The sequence below is a fragment of the Spermophilus citellus genome (assembly GCF_964194105.1).
Source record: "Spermophilus citellus genome assembly, chromosome: 5".
NCBI classification, from domain to species: domain Eukaryota; kingdom Metazoa; phylum Chordata; class Mammalia; order Rodentia; family Sciuridae; genus Spermophilus; species Spermophilus citellus.
This window is the reverse complement of record NC_138186.1, coordinates 166524890-166551001: the sequence shown is the minus strand read 5'-3', so window position 1 is coordinate 166551001 and position 26112 is coordinate 166524890. Positions and strand designations below refer to the sequence as shown.

Here is a 26112-nt window from a genome sequence, read left to right as displayed (position 1 = left end):
CCAGTACTACAAAAAAAGAGAGAGAAAGAGAGAGAGAAAATGAATATGTGTGCAGATCTTATGCTATGAAATGAAGGAAAAAAGAATAAGGCTTTTGAAGAAATGCAGATGCTCTCTGAGCAGGAAATGAAAGAATCATTACTGGGCCCTCTATAAGAAAGCAAAAATAGGAATGTATTTTATACTATATATACATACATGCACATACACACACTATATACTTTTAGTATATCCATGTGACCAAAATAATGCCTTATACATTAGAAGATTTTCATAGACTGATCAAATAAGAGTTGAAGAAGCATTTGTGATTTTGAAACTAGAAACAAGCCAAGTGCAATAGCTCATGCCTATAATCCCTCTGGCTCACAATGATAGTGTTGCCTCTGATCTTTAAATAAAATTTGTCTTTCTTATATATTCACACACTTAAAAAAAGAAATGGCTAGGACTGTCAAAGATAATCTCACACTGAATCTAAGTTATCAAAGACAGACAATTAAACATAACACTAGATTTCAGATCTATGTAGACATGTCAAACAGCACAAATTTATGCTCTAACAATTAAAAAGGAGACACAGAAGTTGCTGATGCTAGAATAAATAGTTCTTTGCAAAGGGTCAAGAGTAGAAGATAAAGGAATCAGATGCCTTGCCTAGACAGTAGAAATTAGGCAATAAACAAAAAGAGGTTTTTTTTAATTAATTACACCCTCAGATTGAGAATATATCTGTAAGTCATATATACTAATTCTCATAAAACATGAAAAGAGAATGCCTTCTTGGCCACAGATGAAAATTTAAATTCTAATGATGAGACACTCTTTATGAGCACTTGCCTAGCACATTTGAGGCACTAGCTTTAATCCTCAGCACCACATAAAAATACATAAAATAAAGGTATTGTGTCCATTTACAACTAAAAAATTTTAAAAATAAATAATAGGCATTCATATTTACCACTGTATTTAAAATTAACACATAATAATCTGAATTAAAATCCAATTCCTCAACTAAAGGCTTACACAATGTGAAATACTTACAGTACACTCTTGCATCTCTTGTTCCTTCGTTGCTAGTCGCATTACAAGGATGTTTTCCCTGCGTGCAGACTCCTGCTGCTGTTGCTTTAGTTTCTCTTCAGACTCCCTTAAACCAGTTACGTCATTTGCTGATTAAAAGAAAAAAAATTACAAAACATTATGAATATAATTTCAAGATAAACCAAAAGAAAGTTTCAATGATCTCTGTCAAGATTAATAAAATACAGGGTCAATCAAGTATAGTTTTCCTCCTATTTTTAAAACAAGGATATTTGTTCTTGCTTATGAGAACTCTTTTTAGGAAGTAATGATATTATGTTCCACAACTATCTACTACACTGAGTTATGAGTTTATAGTCCCAGTGACTTAGGGGGCTGAGGCAGAATTATGGCAAGTTCAAGGCCAGCCTCAGCAACTAAGTGAGAACCTGTCACACCACAATGAAACCAAAACAGGAAACGGCATTATTTGAATTTGTTTATTGTATATAATATCCACAAAAATGCCAACTGGTATTTTCTAACCAATTCAATATAAAAAATTGCCAATAACTGCATGGACAAATAGTACTTTAAATTTTCATGCCAGGTGTAGTAGCACACGCCTGTAATCCCAGCAGCTACAGAGTTCAAAGCCAGCTCCTCAGCAATTTAGTGAAGCCTAAGCAATTCAGCAAGACCTTGTATCAAAGTATAAAAAAAGGGTGGGGATGTGGCTCAGTGGTTAAGTGCCCCTGGGTTCAATCCCTGGTACCAAAACATAATAATTCATTATATTCCTAACTTCTATGAATAATACAGTTACATAATTATTAAAACATCAGGATATTAAGCTTTCTAGACTTGGAAAACTACATTGGTTTTTACACTCACAAATGTTACTCAGTGAAAAGTGAGACTAAAATGATTGAAAATTATTAAATTTGTTGATATTACTTTTAGCAGACCTTGAAAAGAATCTATAAATATCTAGCTATATCCTAACATTACAATTTAAGTTCTCATAATGGTTGCTTCAACACAGCTCCCTCTAGACTAATAATTCATGGTTCAATTCAAACTCCTATGTAGGAGGAGGTACATATCAGGTAAAGTTTCAAGTAGGTGTTGAGTTATCATAATATATACTCTCTCAGAAACCAGCACTTAATTTTACTAAAAACACTAATGCCATTATATGATTACTACATGTCTGTCGGCCGCAAAGACTGGAAATTCCACAAGAGATCATTACATTTCCCAGCATTCAACAGAGTGCCTGGACAATTCTCACAATAAAATGCTTGAGTAGAAATTACATTTGCTTTAGTAAAATGAATTATCCTTTGTAATAACAATCTAAAATGAGGTGACTATTCACATAATCTTTAGAAAGCTAAAATTCAAACTTACAGTTAAGATCTGTGTACTTGCCCTCCAAAGCTTGAACGTAAGCTTCATATTGTTTCCATCTAGTAGAAAATTAATCCAACATATTAGTTATTATTTTGAAATTGGTTTTATTAAATATTCTAGAAAATCATATCCATAATACTGAGAATTCTGCTGGATGGTTTTTAATTGTGAGATATACAATTCTAGATATTTACAGAAGACAGGTAAAAGGAAACAAAGAAAAGTGTTCTCTGCTGGAAACTCCCTAAATATACTCTTCTGGGAGAGATCACATCCCGGATTCATTTGGTATCACTGATACATAGGATGATGCGTAAATTACAGAAGGTCTATGAAAAACGCCATACTACTTTCCATTTAAAACATAAGGCATGTAAAATGTTCTTTTGTGAAAATACCATGTCACTGTCTCAAAGTATTAATTTTTTCCTACTTTTTAAACTGACATAATAATTGGACAGACATTCACAGGGTACATTGCAATAATTTTATACATGCGTACAACATGTAATGATTAAATCAGGGCAATCAGCATTTCCATCTCTCTAAACATTTACCATGCCTCTGTACCAAGAACCTTCAAACGTCTTTCTTCTAGTTCTTTGTCAAGTAATACAAATGCCATGTTACCAGGGTGAGGCAGCCTTTCTTTCTTGTTGTAACTCCTTTGTCCTCAATATATATATAGATCAGTAGCAGCTCTTAGTGACTACTGGAGATAAACAATAAAGATCTTTCTCAAACTTTTTGCAGTACTACTTGGAAGGCTGAAGCAGGAGAATCACCAGTTTAAGACTAGATTGAGCAACCAGCAAGACCCTGCCTTAAAATAAAATTTTAAAAGGACTGGGAATGTAGCTGAGTGGTAGAATACTTGCCTATTATGTGTTAGGCCCTGAGATTGATCCCCAGTATCAAAGGGGGTGGTGGGGATACATGGGACTATTTCAGAGGAACTAAAAAATATAAATGTTCAAGCAAAACCATACATATTAAAACGGAAATCACAGACTACTGTATGTCACCACATACCATTGCTACCTCATTAATGTATAATTGTGAATTTTTCATTCATCCTAATCTTCCAAAGACAGTTTAGTTATAATTGCTGGGATTACAGGCATGCACTACCACACCTGGCCAAAATTTTATTTTAACTTCAAAACATCTTACTTCAGCTTCTCATTATAGGTGTGTGCCACCACACCCAGCAAGATTATCATGTTTTTTCCTCCTATAATTAAATCAAGAAAAAGACTACATGCCAGATACAGTACTGTACACCTATAATCCTAGCTACTCAGAAAGGCTGAGGCAGGAGGATCACTAGAGCCTAAAAGTTCAAAGCAAACCTGGACAAGAGTAAAAAAAAATATTAGAATATCCCAGGTCATCCCAGCTACTCAGGAGGACTACAAGTTCAAGGCCAGCCTGGAGAACCAATCTCCAAAAAAAAAAAAAAAAAAAAAAGGTGGGGGCAGTGATGAGGGTACAGCTCAGTGATAGAGCACTTGCCTACTATATGTGCAAGGCCCCAGGCTTGATCTTCAGCACTAAAACAAACAAACAAAAAAAAACAGCCAGGTGTAATGGTACATGCCTGCAATCCTAGCGGCTTGGGAGGCCAAGACAGGAGGACCACGAGTTCAAAACTAGCCTCAGAAATTTGGCGAGGTGCTAAGCAACTCAGAGAGATCCTGTCTCTAAATAAAATACAAAATAGGGCTGGGGATGTGGCTCAGTGGTTGAGTGCCCCCCCCAGTTCAATCCTTAGTACCAAAAAAAAAAAAAAAAAAAAAGTGGATTGCAGTCTAGGGAAATTACCTAAGAAGGGATAAACAAGGAAGTCCTGTCAGAAATACAAAAGAGAACATATGATACATCATATCCCAAGCAGGTGTCTTTCTCAGCAAAAGAGGACAAGAGTGATAAACGTATTCAATAGAAAACTGTCTTAATACCTGAGACTACATAGCAAAAGATAAAGTTTAAAGTCCACAATAGAATAGTTTAATACAAATGAAAGTAGGAAATTATCAGACTATTGGAAAGAATCTTTCAAAAGGTAGACAGATGAAGCTTATCATCCGGCTCCTTAACATATAAAACATCTTTTCTCTTCCCTGCTTTCAAGCTGTTAGGCTTGCTTCCTTCAAATAAAAAATCCTTGAAATTTCTAGGGAAAGCAGAGTTCAATGATTTTCCAGTAGTTGCCCTGAAAAATATTAACTTTTTAAGTATTTAATTTAATAACCATGGTTAATAATTTTACATAAAGAATATACTTAAGTTATAAAACATAAAATATCCTATTCTTTGATTCCTTATATTTAAATACTATAATATGGGACTTGATAATCTCCTTTGGTAAAACTTTTATAAGGTGGGCTAGGGATATAGCTCAGTTGGTAGATTGCTTGCCACGCATGCACAAGGCCCTGGGTTCAATCTCCAGTACCAAAAAAAAAAAAAAACACAGAAATTCAGAACTGGAAGTGAGCTTCAAAACAATTTAATCCAACCCCTTTGGACATTAAGATAAATGAATTGGTCAAGGTCAACCCTAGAAGGAAGAGTAACTTCCCAACATTAGTAAATCATGCATTCCTCCCATAACTGAATGTCATTGTTTAGAACAACTTTTTCAATATACAGTAAGAAAAATATATCAAAATAAGTTTTTAATTTGTTATACTGAAAATCAGAGCCCGGTCTTTCCTTACAGCAAGTTATACACATTAAGTACAAATGCCTCCCAAGTAACAAACTCTGAACATTTTACCTCTACCAAAAAAAAGAAAGAAAGAAAGAAATCAAAATCTATGTTATCTATGTTTGTCTATAAGTTACCCAAGCTAATGTTGTAAATAAAGTGTTGTGTTTCTCAGTCCTTATGTAATGAAGAAACACACCAAAGTAAATATGTTCAAAAAGACATCAAATGACTTAAGGACATGTTAACTTTAAAAACAAAATAATATTTGCCATAAGGATAAACATAACAGTATAGAATAAAAATACAACATTCTAAAGAAAGGATTTAAAAAACACTTTACCTTAGAATTAACTCGTCTCTTGCCATAACTTTGAAGTCTGTTTCACTCAGTCGAACCTATAAAGAGAATTAAAAAATGAACTGAGTGCTGCTCTTCCTGAAAATACACAAAGTTATTCCCAAAAGGAGCTCTATAATGAGACCTATAAAACATCAAGACTTATAATGCTAAATAGTTATTATTATATTTTCAAAAGTACAGTAGTTTTAAAAAGGCAAACCATCTGGTATCTTTTTTGGGGGGGGTGGGGTTACTGGGGATTGAACCCAATAGTGCTTTACCACCAAGCCTCATCCCCAGCCCTTTATATTTGAGACAGGGTCTTGCTAAAGTACATAGGGACTTGTTAAGTTACTGAGGGTGGCCTTGAACTTGCAATCTTACTGCTTCAGATACTCAAGTAACAAGGATTAAAGATTGGGCCACTGCCAGAGGGGTAGAAGGGGAAGGGAGGGGGCAGGGGGTTAGCAATGATGGTGGAATGTGATAGTCATCATTATCAAAGTACATGTATGAAAACACGAATTGGTGTGAACATACTTTATAAAAACCAGAGATATGAAAAATTGTGCTGTATAGATGTAATATGAATTGTAATGCATTCCACTGTCATTTATTTTTTAAAAAATATATTGGGGCCACTGGGCCCAGCACTATTTGGAATCTTAATATGCATCATCATTACAGAAATGCAAATTAAAATTCCAATGAGGAATCACTACACATTGATTAAAATGGCTTTTAAAAAAAGTGGTAACAATTGCTGGTGAAGATTTGGAGAAATTGAACTTTCATACATTGCTGGTGAGAAGAAAAAATGGGCCACGTACAGTGGGGTACACCCGTAATCACAGCAGCTGGGAGGGCTGAGGCAAGAGGACAGCAAGTTCAAAGTCAGCCACAGAAACTTAGCAAGGCCCTATCTCAAAATAAAAAATAAAAAATGGGTTGGGGATGTGGTTCAGTGGTTGAAATGCCCATGGGTTTAATCCCTGGTGCAAAAAAAAAAAGCAAGCAAAATGGTAATGCCCACCATGAAAAATAGCTGGTTCTGTTTGTTTCTTTATTCATGTGGTACTAGAATCAAAACCAGGGCCTCACATTTGATAGGTAAATACTCTTTTTAATTTTCATTTTGAGATATGATCCTTCTAAACTGCCCAGGATGACCTTGAACTTGGGATTCTCTTATATTAGCCTCCTGAGTAGCTGGTATTACAGGCATGCACGGTTGTACCACACAGTTCTTTTTAAAACTAAAAACACAAAAACAAAAACAAAGACGACAAAAACTAAACACAATGTGCCATGTAACCCAGCAGTTGCATTCTTAAGCATGTATCCCAAAGAAATTAAAACAAATATTCATGGCAGCTTTAAAATAGCCCCAAAATGGGCTGGGGCTGGGGTTGGAGCTCAGTGGCAGAGCGCTTGCCTGACATGTGTGACGCACTGGGTTCAATCCTCAGCACCACATAAAAATAAAAACAAATAAAATGAAAGCATTCTGTCCATCTACAACTACCAAAAAAGAAAAAAATAAATAAAGCCCCAAACTGGAAATTACCCAAGTGTTTTTTAAAAGGTAGATGTTTGTTAAACTATTGATACATCCACTCTATGGAATACCATTTAGGAATAAACAAATAAACCACTGATAAATAAAACAACTTGAATAAATCCTAAGAAAATTATGCTGAGTGAAAAAATAATCAAATTATATACTGCAAGATTTCCTTTATGTAACACAGGAAGGGAAAGCAAATTAGGAGTTGGGGGTGGTGGTGTTAGAGCTGGAGGGAAGGGGTGCATATGGCTACAAAGGAGTAACATTATGTATCCCAAAGAAATTAAAACAAACATCCAGTGCTCCTCATGCTAAGACAGGAGGAGTTCGAAGCCAGCCTCAACAACAGCAAGGTGCTAAGTAGCTCTGTGAGAACCTGTCTCTAAATAAAATACAAAAAAGGGCTGGGGATATGTCTGAGTGGTTGAGCGCCCCTGAGTTCAATCCCCACTACCTCCCCCCACAAAAAAAGTAAAACAATATAATTCTTTATTCATTTTGTGAATAATGTGATTCTAAAACTTAGGATAGAAATTGCTATGACACATTATCTAAGTTGTGCACTAAAATATTAACTATTTATTAAGCAAATACCCTACTTTACTAACTGAATCCTAAATTTCTCCTAGAAATTATGTTACTCTTTTGTAACACTCATTGTGTACGTATGTATACAGACTATAGGCAATAGTGTCTAAAATCAGTTAAGGTAGGGATAGAAAACAGGGAAAAATTCAAGTTAAAAAACAACTTCAGAGGGAATGGCTAGCTATAATCTTAAAAAATATATAGAAGTAATTTTTAATTCTGATAATGGGGATTTAAATTAGGAAAAAGGAACAATATGGGAACTTGAAAAGTAATCTTTTTTTAATTGGCATTGTGTATGTGTGTAACTTAACCATTTTGCATTAAAGATAAATAATGAATTCAAGTGGAGAACCACTATATAATGCAGACTTTTACAATGAAGGCCAATAGCAGTGATTACTTATTAAGTACATACCCAATGAAAATATTTCTATACTAATTGTGTGCCCCAGAATAATCTGTATTTCAAAAATAGCTTTTTCAGATACATTTACTTATTATACATTATTTATTAAGTACGATACATACAAATACATATAGTGAAAGAGAAAGATGGAAATTTTATCAAGATAAATGTTTTTCAAAAGCTACAAATAGTCTAAATATAGAGTATATGTAAGATACAATTAGCTAGCACACTGCATCCCCCTATGGCCCAGATGCTATTATTGTTATAAAGGAAAAGGAGTAAAAAAATAAGCAAACAATACAGAAGAGTCCTTTAAACTCTACTATTAAAAAATAAGTGCTTACAAACTGCTGAGAGGGCTGGGGTTGTGGCTCAGTAGTAGGGCACTCACCACCTCATGCCTAAGGTACTGGGTTCAATCCTCAGCATCACATTAATGAATAAATAAAAAGATATGGTGTTCATCTACAACTAAAATAAAAATTTAAAAAAATACTGCTGAGAAAACATACCTTTTTTGGAAGAGGTTCTTCGTTGGTCATCTTGAATCCTAAAAAATTTTTAAAAAATTAAAAGTTGGGGTAAAGAGGTTCAATCGATTATCTTCCAATTAAAGTAGAACAAAAAATACTCTTTCAAAGCAATTTATTAGTAAACTAAGTTTTGGTTAAATCATTACCTTTTTTAATTTAAGTAAACCTTTTATTTTAGAACAGTTTTAATTTATAAAAAAAGTGGAAAGATATTAGAATCCCTGTATACCCTACACCAAATTTGCTCCTTGTTAATGAGTTCCATTGTTGTCTCCATTATCATGGTTATTGGTTAATTTTTAATAATTCCCTATAACAAAGGAATGAATCCTTTTGATGTTGAGAAAAAGGATCAATGGGCTGGAGATGTGGCTCAAGTGGTAGCGCGCTCGCCTGGCATGTGTGCAGCCCGGGTTCGATCCTCAGTACCACATACAAAGATGTTGTATCCGCCGATAACTAAAAAATAAATATTAAAAAATTCTCTCTCTCTCTTAAAAAAAATAAAAAATAAAAATAAATGTTCTTAAAAAAAAGAGAGAGAAAAAGGATCAAGAGAAATACAACTTTGCACTTCGATCTTAACAATTCCCCCACCCCAACCTCCAGTGAAAGCAGAAGTGGTAACTGCTCAAATCAGACGCTGACCACAGGCAGTCACCTACACATGTTGCTGAAGGAATAGAGAAGGGTAGGTAGTAATCAGTTTCCAAGCCTTTCCTTTTACAGAATTATGTTGTATAGCAAGGTAGAATCTATTATAATATTACGATTCACTACTTTCCAGTGTCACATACACCTGCTATCTTTCTATGTATGTGTTTTGAAATACATGTTTATACCTAATGAAATCATTTTTACACTAATTCCACAAATGTTTGAAAAATAGCTCTTCAAATATATTTATACAAAATTCACTTAACCATGCTGCCTTAAAGATAAATAATGAATTTAACTGCAGATCCACTGTATAATGCTGTCTTTTAGAATGAGGCCAATAGCAGTCATTACTTGTTAAACACCAATTCAAAAACTAAAAAAAAGAAACTGAAGGGGGAAGGAGAGAAAGAAATGTATAACAGACATACTTTAAATAATGTCTTAAAATACAAGGCTGAGGGCTGAGGCTGCAGCTCAGTGGTAGAGTGCCTATCTCACACATATGAGGCACTAGGTTCGATTCTCAGCACCACATTAAAAATGAAGGAAGGAAGGAAGGAAGGAAGGAGGAAGGAAGGAAGGAAGGAAATACAAGGCTGGAAAAAAGGTATATGTGATAGAATAATTAACCCAATAAAATGTTCATATGAATTCTATAAGCATAAAATATTGAATCAGTTTGGGTTCCTGTACCGTTTGTTAACAAACATCTTAATTGAGTTTGAAATATAATTTATACCAACTAATTAGCTCTTATATTGCAAACACTTCTTCTACTTCCTAATATTCGAATTTAATCAGAAGACAAGCTAATTTTGTTATTCCTAGGTATTATTTGTAACAGCAGGTTCATGACTGTTCTCTTAAATTTTAAAATATTTTTATCCAGTTTAAATTACTTACTCACATTTAGTATAACTCTAAAATACTAGAGATGTAATTTAAAAAATTATGTTTAGGTGAATTTTTTAAAACGGTATTTCATTTCTTAGTGAATATTTGGGATTCCTCAAGATTATTTTCTAGTACTATTTATACACAAAATCCCAACTCTACATATAGTCAAGATATTCTAATCATATCATCATTAAACCCTGTTTTTCAGAGATCGATGTTTGAGGGGAAGAAAATCATACACTGACCATATCATAAATTACTACTTTCATTCTTCTCTTTAGAAATCTTCATATGTGGTTTGGGGTGTAACTCAGTTGTAGAGTGCTTACCTAGAATCAGCGAGGCATTGGATTGGATCCCCTGTACCAGAAGGGGGGTGGGCACAAACTTTCAAGAGACTATAGGTACATACCTTCTTGCCTGGTTCTACATTTTGGTTTTTTTCTTTAATCAAGTTTTTCTCTCCTATGTAGTCATGACCATATTTCCATAATATATACTATTTTATTTTTTCTTTAAAGCATCACTACCAACTTTACAGCCTTTGTTGCACAGTTTATAAACTATGCTATAGTTACAGAAAGTTGCTTAGTGACTATCCTAATCTGATAGCAATCACTCATTCCAATCATTGAGGAAACCCTCACTATGTTTATCTGCACAAAGATCTAACTGCTTCTATTTTTGCATGATTATATCTTCCCTCCACTAGACTACAAAATCTTATAACAGAAATCAAGCCTGGCACCTCCTTGTAATTTTACATTTGTTCACAGAAAAATATAGTAAGTAAATGTAAAGAACCTCTTTAATTAAAAAAAAAAAATCACCCACAATTTTAACAATTTGAACTGTACATATTTATTTATTTAGCTGGTCTTGAACTGTGCTTATTTATTTATTTATTTATTTATTTATTTGCTTGCTTGAACTTTCGATCCTCCTGCCTCAACCTCCTAAGCAGGTAGGATTGAAGATGTGCACCACTGCACCCAGCCTTTCAGGGTCTCCTACATTGCAGAAGTTGATGGGAAGCCTTTAAGATTTAACCAGAATAGTGACACATAGACACACACTAAATATGTTTAATTCAGACTGGGTGAGCTATCGCACACCTATGATCCCAGCAATCCAGGAGGCCGAGGAAAGAGGATCACAAGTTTGAGGCCATCCTGGGCAACTTAGTAAGACTTCTGTCTCAAAATTTAAAAAGGGTTGGGGATATAGCTCAGTATTTGAGGACTTGCCTACCTTGCACAAGGTCCTAGGCTGGATCCCCAGTACTTTATATAATAAAAGAAAAAGAGGTAGGGTAGGGGGTGGTTCAGTGGTACAGCTCCTAAGAGCTTAGCATTCACAAGGCCCTTGGAACAATTCCCATTTTGGAATGCAGGGGTGGAAGGTAGAGTAGCAAAACCCAAAAATCTAAAGGCTTCCCATCTCACTCAAACTACTACATACCCAGTTTTTGGTATCCCCCTTCTATTAACCTTCATTTTTCTTCATAATTTTTATTGCAACCTGACATTTGTTATGCTTACCTCCTATTTCCTGAAATTATAATATGCTCTATAATGGCAGAATTGTTTCATTCACTGATGTCCTATTGCCTACCGGGCACTAAAGTATGTTACTTGAAAGTATAAACAAATGAATATGCTTCTGTTAGTAGTAAAATCATAAAGGTGAACTTATTTAAATAAGCCAAACTAATTATCTTCCAGAATTAACCAAGATGATCAGACCATTACATTTTTTTTTAAGTGGTGCTGGTGATCATTACATAAAATTTTGCAACTGATAAAACAGACCTTAATATAATAAGTACTGTAGCAGAATTATATGAAAAAAGTTTAAAAACAGCTAAATTGGGCTGGGGATGTGGCTCAAGCGGTAGCGCGCTCGCCTGGCATACATGTGGCCTGGTTTCGATCCTCAGCACCACGTGCAAACAGGGGTGTTGTGTCCGACGAAAAAACTAAAAAATAAATATTAAAAATTCTCCCCCTCTCTCTTTAAAAAATAAAAATAAAAAATAAAAACAGCTAAATTTATTACTAAGACTAGGTAGCCTACCTGTTATCTAGTTACCAGGCACCTTACCAACTTGGTATGTAGGATTTTGGTTATAAAACTTAAGTATCAGCAGGCATAGTGACGCACACCTGTAATCCCAGCAGTTGGAAAGGCTGAGGCAAGAGGATAGAAAGTTCAAAGCCAGCCCCAGAAACTTAGCAAAACCCTAAGCAATTCTGTGAAACCCTTTCTCTAAATAAAATATAAAAAGATGGCTGGGAATGCGGCTCAGTGGTTAAGTGCCCCTGGGTTCAATCCCTGATACCAAAAAATAAAAACAAAAAATCCTTAAGTATCATGAATGTTATTCCATATAAATTCTAGTTTAAACTTTATTATATACCCCTACAACCCAACACTTTCCCTAGGAAGTGTTAATTAGGTATGTCAGTAGGAAACTGCCCTGGGTTCAATACCTGGTACTACAACATATAAATAAATGACTGACTAGAAAACATATGAAGGAAACTCGGATAACCCTGGTTTTCTAGGAAAGGACATTAAACTTGGAAAACAAACAAAAAAGGAATAGAACCTCTAAGCCTTAGCTCCTTATCTCAAAAAAGATTACAAGCATGGCCCCCCACAAGAAACCACAAGACTCCCATTCAGTGTTTGTTGAAAAACCTGAAGAGATCATTCACAAGTGGACAAGAACAATCAAAAAGCCTTCCTGGGCTGGCTGTGGTGGTACATACCTGAAATCCCAGCAACTCTGGAGGCTGATAAAGGAGGACTGCAAATTCAAGGCCAGCCTCAGTTACCTAGCAAGACCTTAAGCAACTTAGTGAGACCCTGTCTCAAAATAAAAAAGGGCTGGAAAATGTAGCTGAATAGTAAAGTACTCCTGGGTTAAATCCTTAGTAACCTTCCTCCCCCCAAAAATGGCCTTCCTGTTTCTTTCACAGAATTAATCTTGATGATTTCAAATTTTCAGAATTCTTAAAAACCCAATTATTTAAATATCTAATGTTGGTTTATGTTCATTTCTCTTAAAAAAAAATCTGATGTTAGGCTGGATACAGAAGCACCAGCCTATAATGCCAGCAATTCAGGAGGCTGAAGCAGGAGAATCTCAAATTCAAGGTCAGCCTGGACAACTTGGTAAAATCCTATCTCAAAATACAAAATAAGGGGCTGGGGTTGTGGCTCAGAGGTAGAGCACTTGCCTAGCATGGGTGAGGCACTGGGTTAGAACCTCAGCACCGGGCTGGGGATGTGGCTCAAGCGGTAGCTTGCTCGCCTGGCATGCGAGCGGCCCCGGTTCAATCCTCAGCACCACATACCAACAAAGATGTAGTGTCCGCCGAGAACTAAGAAAAAATAAATCAAATATTAAAATTCTCTCTCTCTGTCCCCCCCCCCTCACTCTCTCGTTAAAAAATAAATAAATTAGGAAAACTTTAAAAAAAAAAAAAAAAAAGAACCTCAGCACCACATGAAAATAAAGATATTGTATCCATCTACAACTAAAAAGAAATATATCTATAAATATAAAAATACAATGGGCTGGGGATATAGCTCAGTGGTAAAAGTGCCCCTGGGTTCAACTCCAGTACAAACAAAAAAACACCATAAAAAGTTTATGTTGGGCAGATTTTAGAATTGAATGCTATCCAAATTTTTCTTTATAAAAATATCTTAGGGCTGGGGATATAGCTCAGTTGGTAGAGTGCTTGCCTTGCATGCACAAGGCTCTGGGTTCAATCCTCAGCACCAAAAAAATAATCTTATTTAATCTTAAATTTGCCATAGAAGTCAGGGATAAATATCTGTTTCATATAAACATTCTTCATAAATCAACTCTTAGAATCACAGGTTATTCCTTGTGTATAAGGTAATCTGATTCGGGAAATTTAGAGCCTCAGCATTTGCAAGAAAATATTCCCTTAACTTTAGTTGATGAAAAGTCAATCTTGGGCTGGGGATGTGGCTCAAGCCATAGCGTGCTTGCCTGGCATGCATGCGGCCCAGGTTCGATCCTCAGCACCACATACCAACAAAGATGTTGTGTCTGCCGAGAACTAAAAAATAAATATTAAAATTTTTTTTTCTCTCTCTCTCTCTCTCTCTCTCTCTCTCTCCCTCCCTCCCTCCCTCCCTCCTCTCTCACTCTCTTTAAAAAAAAAAAAAAAATCTTTCCTCAAGAGTTCACGATATACCACATAGATGGATTTAAATGCACACTCTAACAAAAGGTGAATTACAAAAAATTTTAAAATTTTAAATATCTACAATGTTCAACTATTCAGTCAAAACAGAAAATGATCCTTAAATGTTAACATTCACAATGTATGAGTATGCTAACAAATTTATTATTCCTGAAGTTTTTTAGACTAACTAGCACAATAACCATCTAAAGTCAATTCTAGATACATAAAGACAAAAGATTATACAAAGTTCTAAGAACAAACTATTCTCCCATAAGAAAAATGGAATGACTGAAACACCATTTGGAGTCAGAGTTGAATCCTGAATCTTGAAGAATATACACTCAGTACTTATGAGTCAGACTTATTTAATAATCACAACTCTTCAAACTCAAAAGTCAGTCCCCATTTTCCAGGATGGAAATGACTGAGTCATTAGGTGATTTGCTCAGATTAAATCAGCTATTAAATTGGGGGCGTGGACCCTAAATTCAGTGCCTTTCAAAAGTTGGTAACTAATGAAGATGGATACACGGCCCACTCCCCCATCCTCAATAACCATTAAGCTTAGCTGGGGTAGAGAATGAAAAGCAAAATAGCCAATCTGGCTACCTTTTAAAAGTCTAAGATGACTGATTTTAAAACTATCTATAAAGGCTATTTATGTAGATACTTTAGAGGTAATATCTCAAATTTATGTCACAACCAACCTTTATTCTTGAAACCTTCACACAGAGAAACAGCATGGGATGGGGAGCTCAGTTTTGGTTAGTGGGGTGCCTAGTATGCCAAACCCCACAGTTTCCTGGCTCTTAGCATTAGATCCTAAGGCAGGAAACTCAGTTCTCTCTGTACAGCAGCAAACACTAGTCTATGTACCTTTAGTTAGAAAAAGCATGTAAATCACTGAAACAAACCATAATTGGTTGCAAGCAATCAACCATCTGATATAGTAGTAGCTTTAGCAATGCAGCAGAAAGCCAGGAATTCCTAACTTCCTTATTCTATCAATCAGTCATGTGTGTGTCTTGAGCAAATCACTTAGCTCTATGGGGTATAGTTCCAAAACAGCATAAAAGAAGACACCAACTTCTTCTGCCTCACAAATGCTGCAAATCTCAATGCTCTCAGTACCATAAAAATGCTATACGTACAAGGATTTATAAATAAAACATGAACATGAACATAAAAGAAAACTTCAACAAGCATTCAGTAAATGAAAGTAAATCCCATAAAATATATCCCCCAAATCGAAGAAGAACAAGGCTGTGGTGGTAGCTCAATGGCAGAGTGCTTGCCTAAGTATGAGGCACTGAGTTCAATCTTTAGCACCACATAAAAATAAATAAAATGAAGGTATTGTGTCCATCTACCAAAAAAAAGGCAAAAAACATTTATAATACTGAATTCTAGTCTGATGGAACACTCTAATATTACCTAATGGATTATACTAGCATAGAAATATTTTAAAAAGTTTTCTCCATGCTTAGCAATTGCAAGAAATAAAAATTATTTACTGGCAGGAAAGTGGGAGTAATTTTAAAAAATGAGAAGAATAAAATCAAAAAGCTATCTAAGTCTTGTTTTGATAAAGGACTCACCTACATAAACTTCCAAAGAGCAAGATTCAAATACAACTGCATTATACAGTAATTATCAAGATTGCTACTTAAACAATATTTTCAAGGCTATTCTATACTACATACATTCAAGACACAAGAGACCTTCAAAGTTGTAATGTACTGTACAAACATAATTGTTACAACTTTTATTTCCATATCTACTACAGTTCATGCTTTAGGATGCAGAAAATTTGGTAGTTTCCTTTGGCACTGAAAGGTGTGTGCAAGTACTGATCCTCTTAGCCATCCGATTAAGATTGGGAAGATCTAAAAGCATTCTTAAAACACACCTATCTTAATTAACCCTTCAGGAAGTTAACCTCAACCACATCGCAACGCTAACTGATGAACTGCAATCTTTCCCCAATTTGCCTAATCATATACTACTGGATGAATTAAAATATAAGTAAAATTTAGCAATCTTGAAAATACGTCCCCACATTTTTTTAAATGGGATTTTAAATGTCTACATGTTTACCTATCCTGGAGAACTTAAGGGTCAAATTTTTTAAATTAAAAAAAAAAAAACGGGTAAAATGGTGATGACAGATCTGTGACTTCCACTGCTCTTCCAAGGCAACGGAAATCGCTAATGAAAAGCTAGGCGAAGCGGCAGACAACTCACGCCTCCGGGGTGCTCGACCAAGTACTTTCCCACCGGGCGAAAGAACCGTTTTATATCTGACAACCAGTGAAGACTTTAATGATCCTCCGAGATCCAGCAAATGGACTGACTTTCTTCTTCTACAGAACCGGAGCTGGGGCTTTTCCGCCGAGGGCACTGACTTACGGGGAGCGGCCTGAACACCGCCCAACAGCAGCCCCGCAGGGACCGGGACGCGAGCGAGGTGCACGACCACCTCCCGCGCTGTCAGGCCGCCGGCCCCTCACGGGCGCGCCCTCGCTCAGGGAGGGAGTCCGCGGGGCAGGCGGCCGCAGTGACAAGCCGGCGCGCGGCGCGGAACCCGGCCGCCCCGCCAGTGCGGTGCAGCCCTTGCAAGTCCCGCCGAGCGAGCGGAGGGGGCGACGGGGAGGGCACGGCGCGGCCCGCGATCTCCCGGCCGCCGGTACCGCGCACCGCGGCCTCCGCAACCCGAGGCCGGCGCGGCGGGCCCGAGGCGCCCCGCGGGCCCTGTGCCCCGCTTCCCGGCTCGGGGCGGCCGCGCCGCCGTCCCGGGGCCCCGCGGCCGCTACGCCGCCCGCCCGCACCTACCTCTCCAGGCCGCGGCCGCGCGGGCGCCGCCAGTCACAAGGGCCGAGGCCGCGCCGCCGCAGCCCCGGCGCTCCCCTTTATTTGCGGGTCTCGCTGCCACAAAATGGCGCTGAGGGAGGAAACCCGGCCCCGCCGCCGGCCCCGCCCCGCCGCCGGCCCCGCTCCGCCCCGCCCCGCCCCGCCGCCGGCCCGAACGCGCCGCCGCCGCAGCCTCCCGCCAGCATCGCCCGGGTCTCTCACCAAGGAGTCGCCTCCTGGCCGCGGCCGCAGCCGCCCGCCCGCCCGCAAGCCCGCGGCCGGCCCCGAAGGGACGGAAAAGACGAGAGAGGCCGGCCGTCCGCCTGGCCCGAGCGGGGCCTCGAGCCCTAATGGAGCAGCTGCACCCCCGCGCCACGCCCCGGCCCTTCCCGGAGTGCGGCGCGCACCCCGCGGCCGCCGGGGCTCAGCTAGCTCCGCGGGGGCGGGGAGGGAAGCGGCCGGAGCGCGGGGCGGGCCGCCGAGGTCGGAGGTCAGCCGCGTGGCATCACGGGACGGCGGCCGCCGCTGGACGCGCTCGCCGGGACCACCTGCGACTGCGGCGCGGCCTCGAGCGGAGGGATCTGGCGAAGGCGGCGCGTGATTGGCCGCTCTTTACGCGTGTTATGAAAGGCGATGCTTCCGCGCGGCGGACCAGGTGCAGCCGCGGGAACCCGGCGTGGGCGGGCAGACTCCGAGGCACCCGGGGACTGCGCCCTCTCCTCGCCGCCACGGCAGCCTCCTGGCCTTCGGTCCGTCTCGCCTGGATATCTCTGGAGGCGAAAGCCAGGCGCTATTGTTTGCTCCCTAGTGGAGGCAGGACGTGACGGTCCCTCCGGGGACACCCTGTAAACTCGGAAAGGAGACGGCGAGTCCTGGGAGGCTTTAAAGAACCTGATAAAAAGAACCTACCTCCATGCGCTCCCTTGCGCCAGACCGTGAGCGCCGCCTGGCCGCTGAGCAGGAACCACGGTGCTACCTGTAAAGCGAAGCCCTACCGCTTTCTAGAGGGGCCAGGGAATCCTCAGCATTGGTCTGCTTAACCGACTGTACCTGAAGTATTCATCCCCAAGGAAGGTGCCCCGGAGTGATTTTTTAAATAAGGATAAGATTAAGCATCCTCCAGATGGTCAAAGGATATAATCTGCCAGTATGGAGAAATATTTGCAATTTACATCACAGAAACTCTTTGAAAGCCGAAAAGAGTTCAAAAACCAAAGGAAGAGGAAAGTGGGAAAGGACACAAAATAGATGACTATCAGAAGAAAGGGGGGGCGATGTCCTTAAACATAAAAGGATGTAATGGAAATACACATTAAAATCGTTTCATGGTGAAATGGAAAAATTATGCAAGCCTTGTGGAGTACCAAAATTACATGTGCATTTACCCCATACCTTCTAATTCTTATTCAAATCCTGACTTTGTTTTGAAGTTACACTTCCACAAATGGCAACATGGACACAAGGTTAATTTGCAGTGACAGAGAAAGCAAAAGTTTGGAAATAATTCTGATGTCCAGTAATAGGGAACTGTTTAGCTATGGTATCTCCATGCAATGAAATACAGTGCAGCCATAAAATAGGAAACAGTTAGATGTTGATTTGGAATGAGTCCCAGGTTATATTAAGTGAATGAAGCAAGGTGCAGAAATACTTGGGTAGAAGGGATTGGAAAGATATCCTAGAAACAATAAAAATCATTACCTAAAGTAGGTGGTGGGGAAAAGCAGGGGATAGAACTAGAAGCAAAGCTTACTTGAGTTCTTGAATTTTGTTATACATCTCGAAAAGGTAAATAAAAAAGGAAACCACGTAAACCTCAAAGTTGAAAGCAAACTGAAACAAATGAACTTAACACTAAGACAAATCAGTAACTTACCTGAGATACATAGAGGAAAGACTTATTCCCTGGAGCGTTTAAATTGGCACAATGGTAGTATGGAGGGACATATCCTAATGATGAAAAAGAAGTACAAAGTAATCTTTTGTTTCACTCAAATGATTTATAATTAACAGTAATATTGTTGCTGTGGTTTTGCAATCATGTCTATCATAGGACAACACAAGTATTTTAATGTTACTATGTACAAAAGACTTTGAGGGTAAGAGAGATGCAATATAAAGAGAGGACCAAAGACATTCAGGGGGAAAAAATCTCTAATATTAAGATTAAATTTTAAATACTAACTTGAACTCCTAAATTTCCTAGTTCTATGCACTTCAATGGCTTAGAAGCAAGGGTGACCATTTGTCCTGTTTGCCAGGATTTCCTGGGAAACTGAACTTTCAGGTTAAAACTGCCCCAGGCAAACCAAGATGATTTTCACCCTAAGATAACAAATGCACACCCTAGCACCCAGATGTTTTTTTGCTACATTCCTTTCCCTCTGAAAGGATCCAGAGCTCCTTGGATTCCACTTCTGGGGGAGATGAGTCATTTTATTGCCTGAATTCAAGAAGTGCTTAGGCATCAAGGCCATGTTAACAGGATTTAGGATAAAAGACAAAACTAATCCATAGTAATAGACTTCAGATCAGTAGTTGGTTAAGAGGAAAAGAGAGGAGGAATCAATTGGAAAGGAACATAAGGGAACTGGGGGGGGGGGGCGGGGGGCTAATGAAATGCTCTGTATTATGGTTACCCAGGTATATGTTGTGTATTCTATATCATTACCTCCAATATAGGCATTTGTCAAACTTCATCACACTATCATTAAAATGGGTGCATTGTATTGCACATAAATTTTATTTCAGTGAAGTGTGGAAAATACACAAACCAAATGAAAAACAAAGGCCATTTATTGAGAGCTTGCTGTGCAGTAAGGGAATGGACCATGTTCTTGGTTCTGGCAGAGGATCCAGAGCAGGCAGAGAAGGGGAAAGCATTCACAATGGGAAAGGGCAGTTCCCTGATTGGAAGCCTGGGCACAAATTAAAATTGCAACTGGGAACAAAATTAGAGAATCTGATAGTTTTTAATCAAATCCTGGCCATTTTGAGCTGATTCTTATAAACATTATTGCTTAGCTTCCTGGATTATTATGATAGCAGTCTGACTTCCTACAAGTCTGACTTTATTAATGCAGGTTGGCTTTAGGATGGGTTATTGTTGATAAGGGGTTGATTTCTTGGGCCATTTGTTACAGGTTATGGGTTAGAATTATTAGTACAACATGTAGTGGCCATTGTAAATTTATGTATGTATGTATGTATGTATGTATTGGGTACTCAGGGATTGAACTCAGGGGCACTGCACCACTGAGCCACATCCCCAATGGCCATTGTAAATTTTAAAGTCATGGGAGCCAGCTCAAAGGATTTCCCACAGATCGAATTTGGGGCAATTTTAGCATCATAAGGAAAATAACAGGCTGATGTTGTGGCTCAGTGATAGAGCACTTGATGCATTGAGTTCGATCTCAGCACCACATTAAAAAGGGGGGGGGATGACTACAATTGGTTATAAATACAGAATAAATAGGGCTAGGGATATAGCTCAGTTGGTAGAGTGCTTGCCTTGCATGCACAAGGCTGTGGATTCAATCCCCAACACCACAAAAATAAATAAATAAATAAAAACAGAATAAATAAAAATCTATTCCTCTAACCAGGTGTGGTGACACATGCCTGTAATCCCAACTTTTTGTGAAGCTGAGGCAAGAGGACTTCAAGTTTGAGGTCACCCTGGAATGTTTTTCCTCACAGTTCTGGAGGCTGAAGTCTGAGATCAGGGTGCAGCATGGTCAGGTTCTGATGAGGGCTCTCTTCTGGCTTCCATATGACTGATTTCTCCTATCTTCATTTGGCAGAAAGAGTATGAGAGAACTCTTTGGGTCCCTTTTTATAAGAGCAGTAATCTCATTCATGAGAGCTCCACCCTTATGACCTAATCCTCTCCAAGACCTCCACATTCAAACCCATCACATTGGGGGTTAGAGTTTTCACATAGGAAGTTCAGGGAGGAAACACAAACATTCAGTTATTGTAAGACTTTTTAAAAGAAAAAAAAGACAATAGCAATAGTCTAACCTTTGGTATTGACACCCAAGAAATTCAGACAGACTGGAGATGGTGGCAATTTGGTAGTTGAAGAAGCTGGTAGTGGTTTCCAGATACTCTCCTGGGTTCAGAGTTTGTGCAACTATGACCATCATGCTTTTCATGAGTCAGTACATTTTCTGGGTCTACTCCTTCCAGCTGGAATACTATTTCTACTCTTCCTTGCCAAGAGAGATACCCTATCCATCATCAGTAATTGCCTTAAGAGAAATTATTTATTTAAGCCAGGCACAGAAAGACAAAACTGTGTGTTTTCATTCATGGGGAAACTAAAAAAGATGATCTCTTGCCAGGCACATACCTACTAATCCCAGCTACCCAGGAGGTTGAGGCAGGAAGATTATGAGTTTGAGATCAGCCTGGTCAATATACTGAGACCCTGTCTCAAAAGTGTTCATCTCTGAAATTATGGTATTTGCCAGTAGATAGATGGACCCGGAGAATATCATGCTAAGTGAAAGTAAGCCAATCCCAAAGTACCAAAGGCAGAATGTTTTCTCTGATATGCGGATGCTGATTCACAATAAGGGATGGTGGTGGCTGGGAAGAATAGAAGTATTTTGAATTAGAGGAAAGTGAAGGGAGGGGTGGCTGTATGGAAACAGGAAGGGTAGTAGAGTGAATCAGACATTATCATGCTATGTGCATATATGACTACACAACTGGTGCGACTCTACCCCACGTACAACCAGAAGTATGAAAAGTTAGACTCCATTAATGTGTGATGTGTCAAAATGCATTCTACTGTCATGTATAACTAATTAGAACGAATTAAAAAAACTCAATCTCATAGAATTAGAGTATAGTAGTGGTCACTAGAGGTTAAGAATAGGTGGAGGGGGCTGGGGATGTGGCTCAAGTGGTAGCGCGCTCACCTGGCATGCGTGCAGCCCGGGTTCGAGCCTCAGCACCACATACAAACAAAGATGTGTGTCCGCCGAAAACTAAAAAATAAATAAATAAATATTTTAAAAAATAATAAAAATAAAAATGTTTTTTAAAAAAAAAGAATGGGTGGAGGGTTGGGAACATAGAAGGAGACTATATAACAGGCACCAAAATTGGATGGGAGGGATGGGAGGAGTAAGTTCTAGAGGTTTTATTGTTTTGTTTTGTTATTTATTTTCCAGTACTGTGGATAGAGCCCAGGAGTTGTGTGTTAGACAAGCACTCTACCACTGAATCACCAAGTTTTAGTGTTCTATAACATAGTAGGGCAACTGTAATCTACAGCAATTTATTATATATTTTATAAGGAACCAGAATTGAGGAGTTCAATGTTTCCCAACACAAGGAAATGTTTAAGGAGACAGAAATGCTAATTGCTTTGATATGATCATTACACATTGTATTAATGTGTTAAATGATCACTTGTACCACACAAATATGTATGTACATGGTGTGTTAATTAAAAGTAAGGATAGGGACATTAACTTTGTGTTAGCTTCTGTCACTGTGACAAATACCTTCAATAAATTAACTTACAGGAGGAAAGGTTTAGTTCGGCTCATGGTTTCAGAGGTTTCAGAGAAGGATCACTTGGCCCTTTTGCAACACAGAACATCCTGGCTAGAGTGCAAGGTGAAGGAAGACTGTTTATCTCTTGGTAGACAGAAAGCCTGAGGGGGGGGGGGGATGTTGTAGGTACAAACTAGGCAAGGCACCAAAGATAGCAGGAAACAGTTTTATTTGGCTGCAGCCAGGTTCAGAGGGTACAGCCTTTGCTGTAATCAATCAATCCCCTGAATCCTGAGTTCAGGGAGTTTCACAGTTTTATACCCAGTGTGTAAGGGGAGGGGCTCAGAAGTTCACAGTCTGCAGAAGTTCACATAAAAGCAGCTTTTGCTTTCACTGTTCTGGGCAAGTTAACTCTTCAAGGACAACACCTGAGAAGGGGAGAGCTTCTTCTCAGCTTTCTTTCCTCCCCCTGCCAGCTGTTACCATGGGCCCATTTGTAACTTATCTTCAAAATGTAGACATCTCTGTGAAGCCCAGCTCAAGGCCAGAGGCCTTGTTTGCACATTTCTTCAAAGTATTATACTGGATATGTTTGTGAAAAACTAGTACGAGGGTGTCCAGCACCTGGAGTGCTGGTATCTTCTTGGCCAGTGGCCAAGTAAACAGGGTGACATGAAAATAGGAATTATATTTACAGTGGAGTCTTTTTCTGATAGTCCTAAAATCAGCCATGGTGAAGAGGGCTTTTCTGTGGAGAAAGGGGGTGCCACTTCAAGAAGAAAAGAGAAGAGAGGGCAGAAGAGGAGAGGAGAGGAGAGGGAAGAGGAGAGACTGGGGTCCCAAGTCTCCTTCAAGGGCACAGTTCCAATAACCTAATTTGCTCATACCAGGCCCTCCTTCCTAAAGGCTCCACTACTCCCCAATAGACTCAGCTTTCAACACCTGGCCTTCTGGTGACATTCTAGATTTGAACTCTAGCCTCCAACCCCAGGGGAAATCCCTTCATTATGAAAAAAAAAAAAAAAAAAGGTACACTTTGGAAGTAATTCCCCTATTCTGATCTCTCTAATGTGTCTCCTTGTCATTTGGTCAGTGCAAATAATAGCAGCTTTCTAAAAAGAGTTCAATGTGCCAGGATGACTAAGCACCACTGATCACCTCCCAGCTTTTGCTGGGAGACCAGGGCACATGCTGCAGGAAGGTGTATGCCTCTTCTTGCTGATGATGCCTTGACTGAGTTTAATGCAGTATCTTCAACCCAAGGTGTGGATTATGGCTGGCATGGGACAGTGTTTTCCTTCCTTTTTCTATTTATTTGGTACTGAGAGTGTTACCGCTGTTGACCGGTGACGAGTCCTTGCTTCCCCAATGTTGACGAATAACACCAGAGAAGCACGCCGAGGCAAGGTCAGAGTAGAAATTAGAAGTTTATTAAAGGACAGCAGAAAAGACTTCTCCCGGAGGAAGAAGGGGACCCAAGAGGTGGAATCCGTGGAAGGGCTGTTGTCTCCCCTTTTCATAGTTCTTTCAGTGATGGAATGTAGGTGGGAAGGCCCGAGGGGTGGGACACAGGTGGGCCAAAGAAGTAGTCTGAGCAGGAAGGGCTTCTGAGTCAGCACCTTCAAGTTTGCTAGGGGATGTTCATTAACACTTCTTTGAGATGGGCTCTGGCCTTGGGCTTTTTCCTGGACTTCATTAACATTCCATGAGTTGTCCTGCGTTTCCCTGAATCATTCTCAGCATGGCCTCCATTTTATTTTATTTTATTTTATTTTATTTTATTTTTATTTTATTTTTTTTAGAGAGAGAGTGAGAGAGGAGAGAGAGTGAGAGAGAGAGAGAGAATTTTAATATTTATTTTTAGTTCTCGGCGGACACAACATCTTTGTTGGTATGTGGTGCTGAGGATCGAACCCGGGCCGCACGCATGCCAGGCGAGCGCGCTACCGCTTGAGCCACATCCCCAGCCCATGGCCTCCATTTTAGATTTCACTCGATATTAGACCCGATCTAACTACACTGACTACCTAACTTTTTTTATTTATTTATTTTATTTTTTAGTTCTCGGCGGACACAACATCTTTGTTGGTATGTGGTGCTGAGGATCGAACCCGGGCCGCATGCATGCCAGGCGAGGGGCTACCGCTTGAGCCACACCCCCAGCCCCATTTTTTTTAAAAGAGAAGAGAGAGAGAGAGAGAGAGAGAGAGAGAGAGAGAGAGAGAGAGAGAGTCAGAGTTGAACAATTCTGTCTGGAACCAAAGGAAATCTCCCTGGGCATGTGAGAAAGATTTTCCTCCCTGATAAGAGGCACTGAGGAGAACTTAATTTTTTCCTGGTCCTTCCTTCTTGTCTCATTTCAGTGATGGCTTGCATTTACATCACATAACATGGAGGCAATGGTTGCTTAGAATGCTGAACCGAGGTTGGAAAACCCCAGACCCTGCCAGAGGGTGTGAACCTGTAATCCCAGTGACTCAGGAGGCTGAGGCAGGAAGAGAGCAGGGCTGCCTCCACAATTTAGCCAGACCTTGTCTCAAAATAGAAAGTAAAAATGGGGATGTAGCTCAATGGCAAAACATGCCTGAGTTCAATTCCCACAACTAAAAAATAAAATAAAATAAAGCCCCTGGATCCTGGATGATATTAAGCTTCTAACCTCACCTGGGATTTATTTATTTGTTTGTTTATTTATTTATTTATTTATTTATTGTGGTGCTGGGGATTGAACCCAGGGCCTTGTGCATCCGAGGCAAGCATTCTACCAGCTGAGCTATAACCCCAGCCCTGGGCTTTTTATTAAGAAAACAGGAATATTCTTATATTTAAAATCACAGCCCATTAGGTAGCCAATTACCCCTAGCCAAACACATTTTAACCTACACAGAGAGGGAGGGTATTTATGTCATATACCAGGAAAACAAAACAGGAAAATGCCAATAAAGCTGGGCTCCATCTCTAAGAGGTTCTGTGACATATGGCTTTAATGTTTAGCAGCCCTCAATGTTTATCAGTATGATGGAACAAAAATTCACTATTCTCTTACAGCAAGCCAAGCTTAGCCAGACCTTGCCACATTTAAAATTAAGAGTATTGGAGAAATCTCTTTTTCAGGACTTTTCAAAATACTATTCCCTCTACCTCATATCCTTGCTAATTCTATTTAACCGTATGAATAGGACAGATAAAATCTTGTTTGGTTGAACACTCAGTGAAGTTTTTTCCTAATTTTTGAAAAGGACAGTTCTCTGTTTATCACTGACTGAAGACCACAACCCTGAAGACAGTCATACAAAAATATGTGCCTTTTGACAAATTGCAAATTGTACCCTTGACAGATAAGAAACATTCTCTGTACTGAATGGGC

At 39.2% G+C, this 26112-nt stretch overlaps 1 protein-coding gene across 2 annotated transcripts in view; it reads right to left on the bottom strand.

Annotated features, from left to right (window-relative positions):
- Positions 1–18551, bottom strand: part of WTAP (WT1 associated protein) — a 32115-nt gene extending 13564 nt beyond the window's left edge. The window contains exons 1-5 of one of the 2 annotated variants that reach the window (XM_081296679.1): positions 17454–18551; positions 8575–8612; positions 5496–5551; positions 2437–2495; positions 1045–1172 (exon numbers count right to left, since the gene is read on the bottom strand). In XM_081296679.1, coding sequence (XP_081152805.1) covers positions 1045–1172; positions 2437–2495; positions 5496–5551; positions 8575–8604 — 273 coding nt within the window. In that variant the 5' untranslated portion in view covers positions 8605–8612; positions 17454–18551. Of the gene's footprint in view, positions 1–1044; positions 1173–2436; positions 2496–5495; positions 5552–8574; positions 8613–17213; positions 17322–17453 lie in introns of those variants that run through there. The other variant, XM_081296680.1, reaches the window with a different exon arrangement.
- Between the last annotated feature and the right edge of the window lie 7561 nt (positions 18552–26112).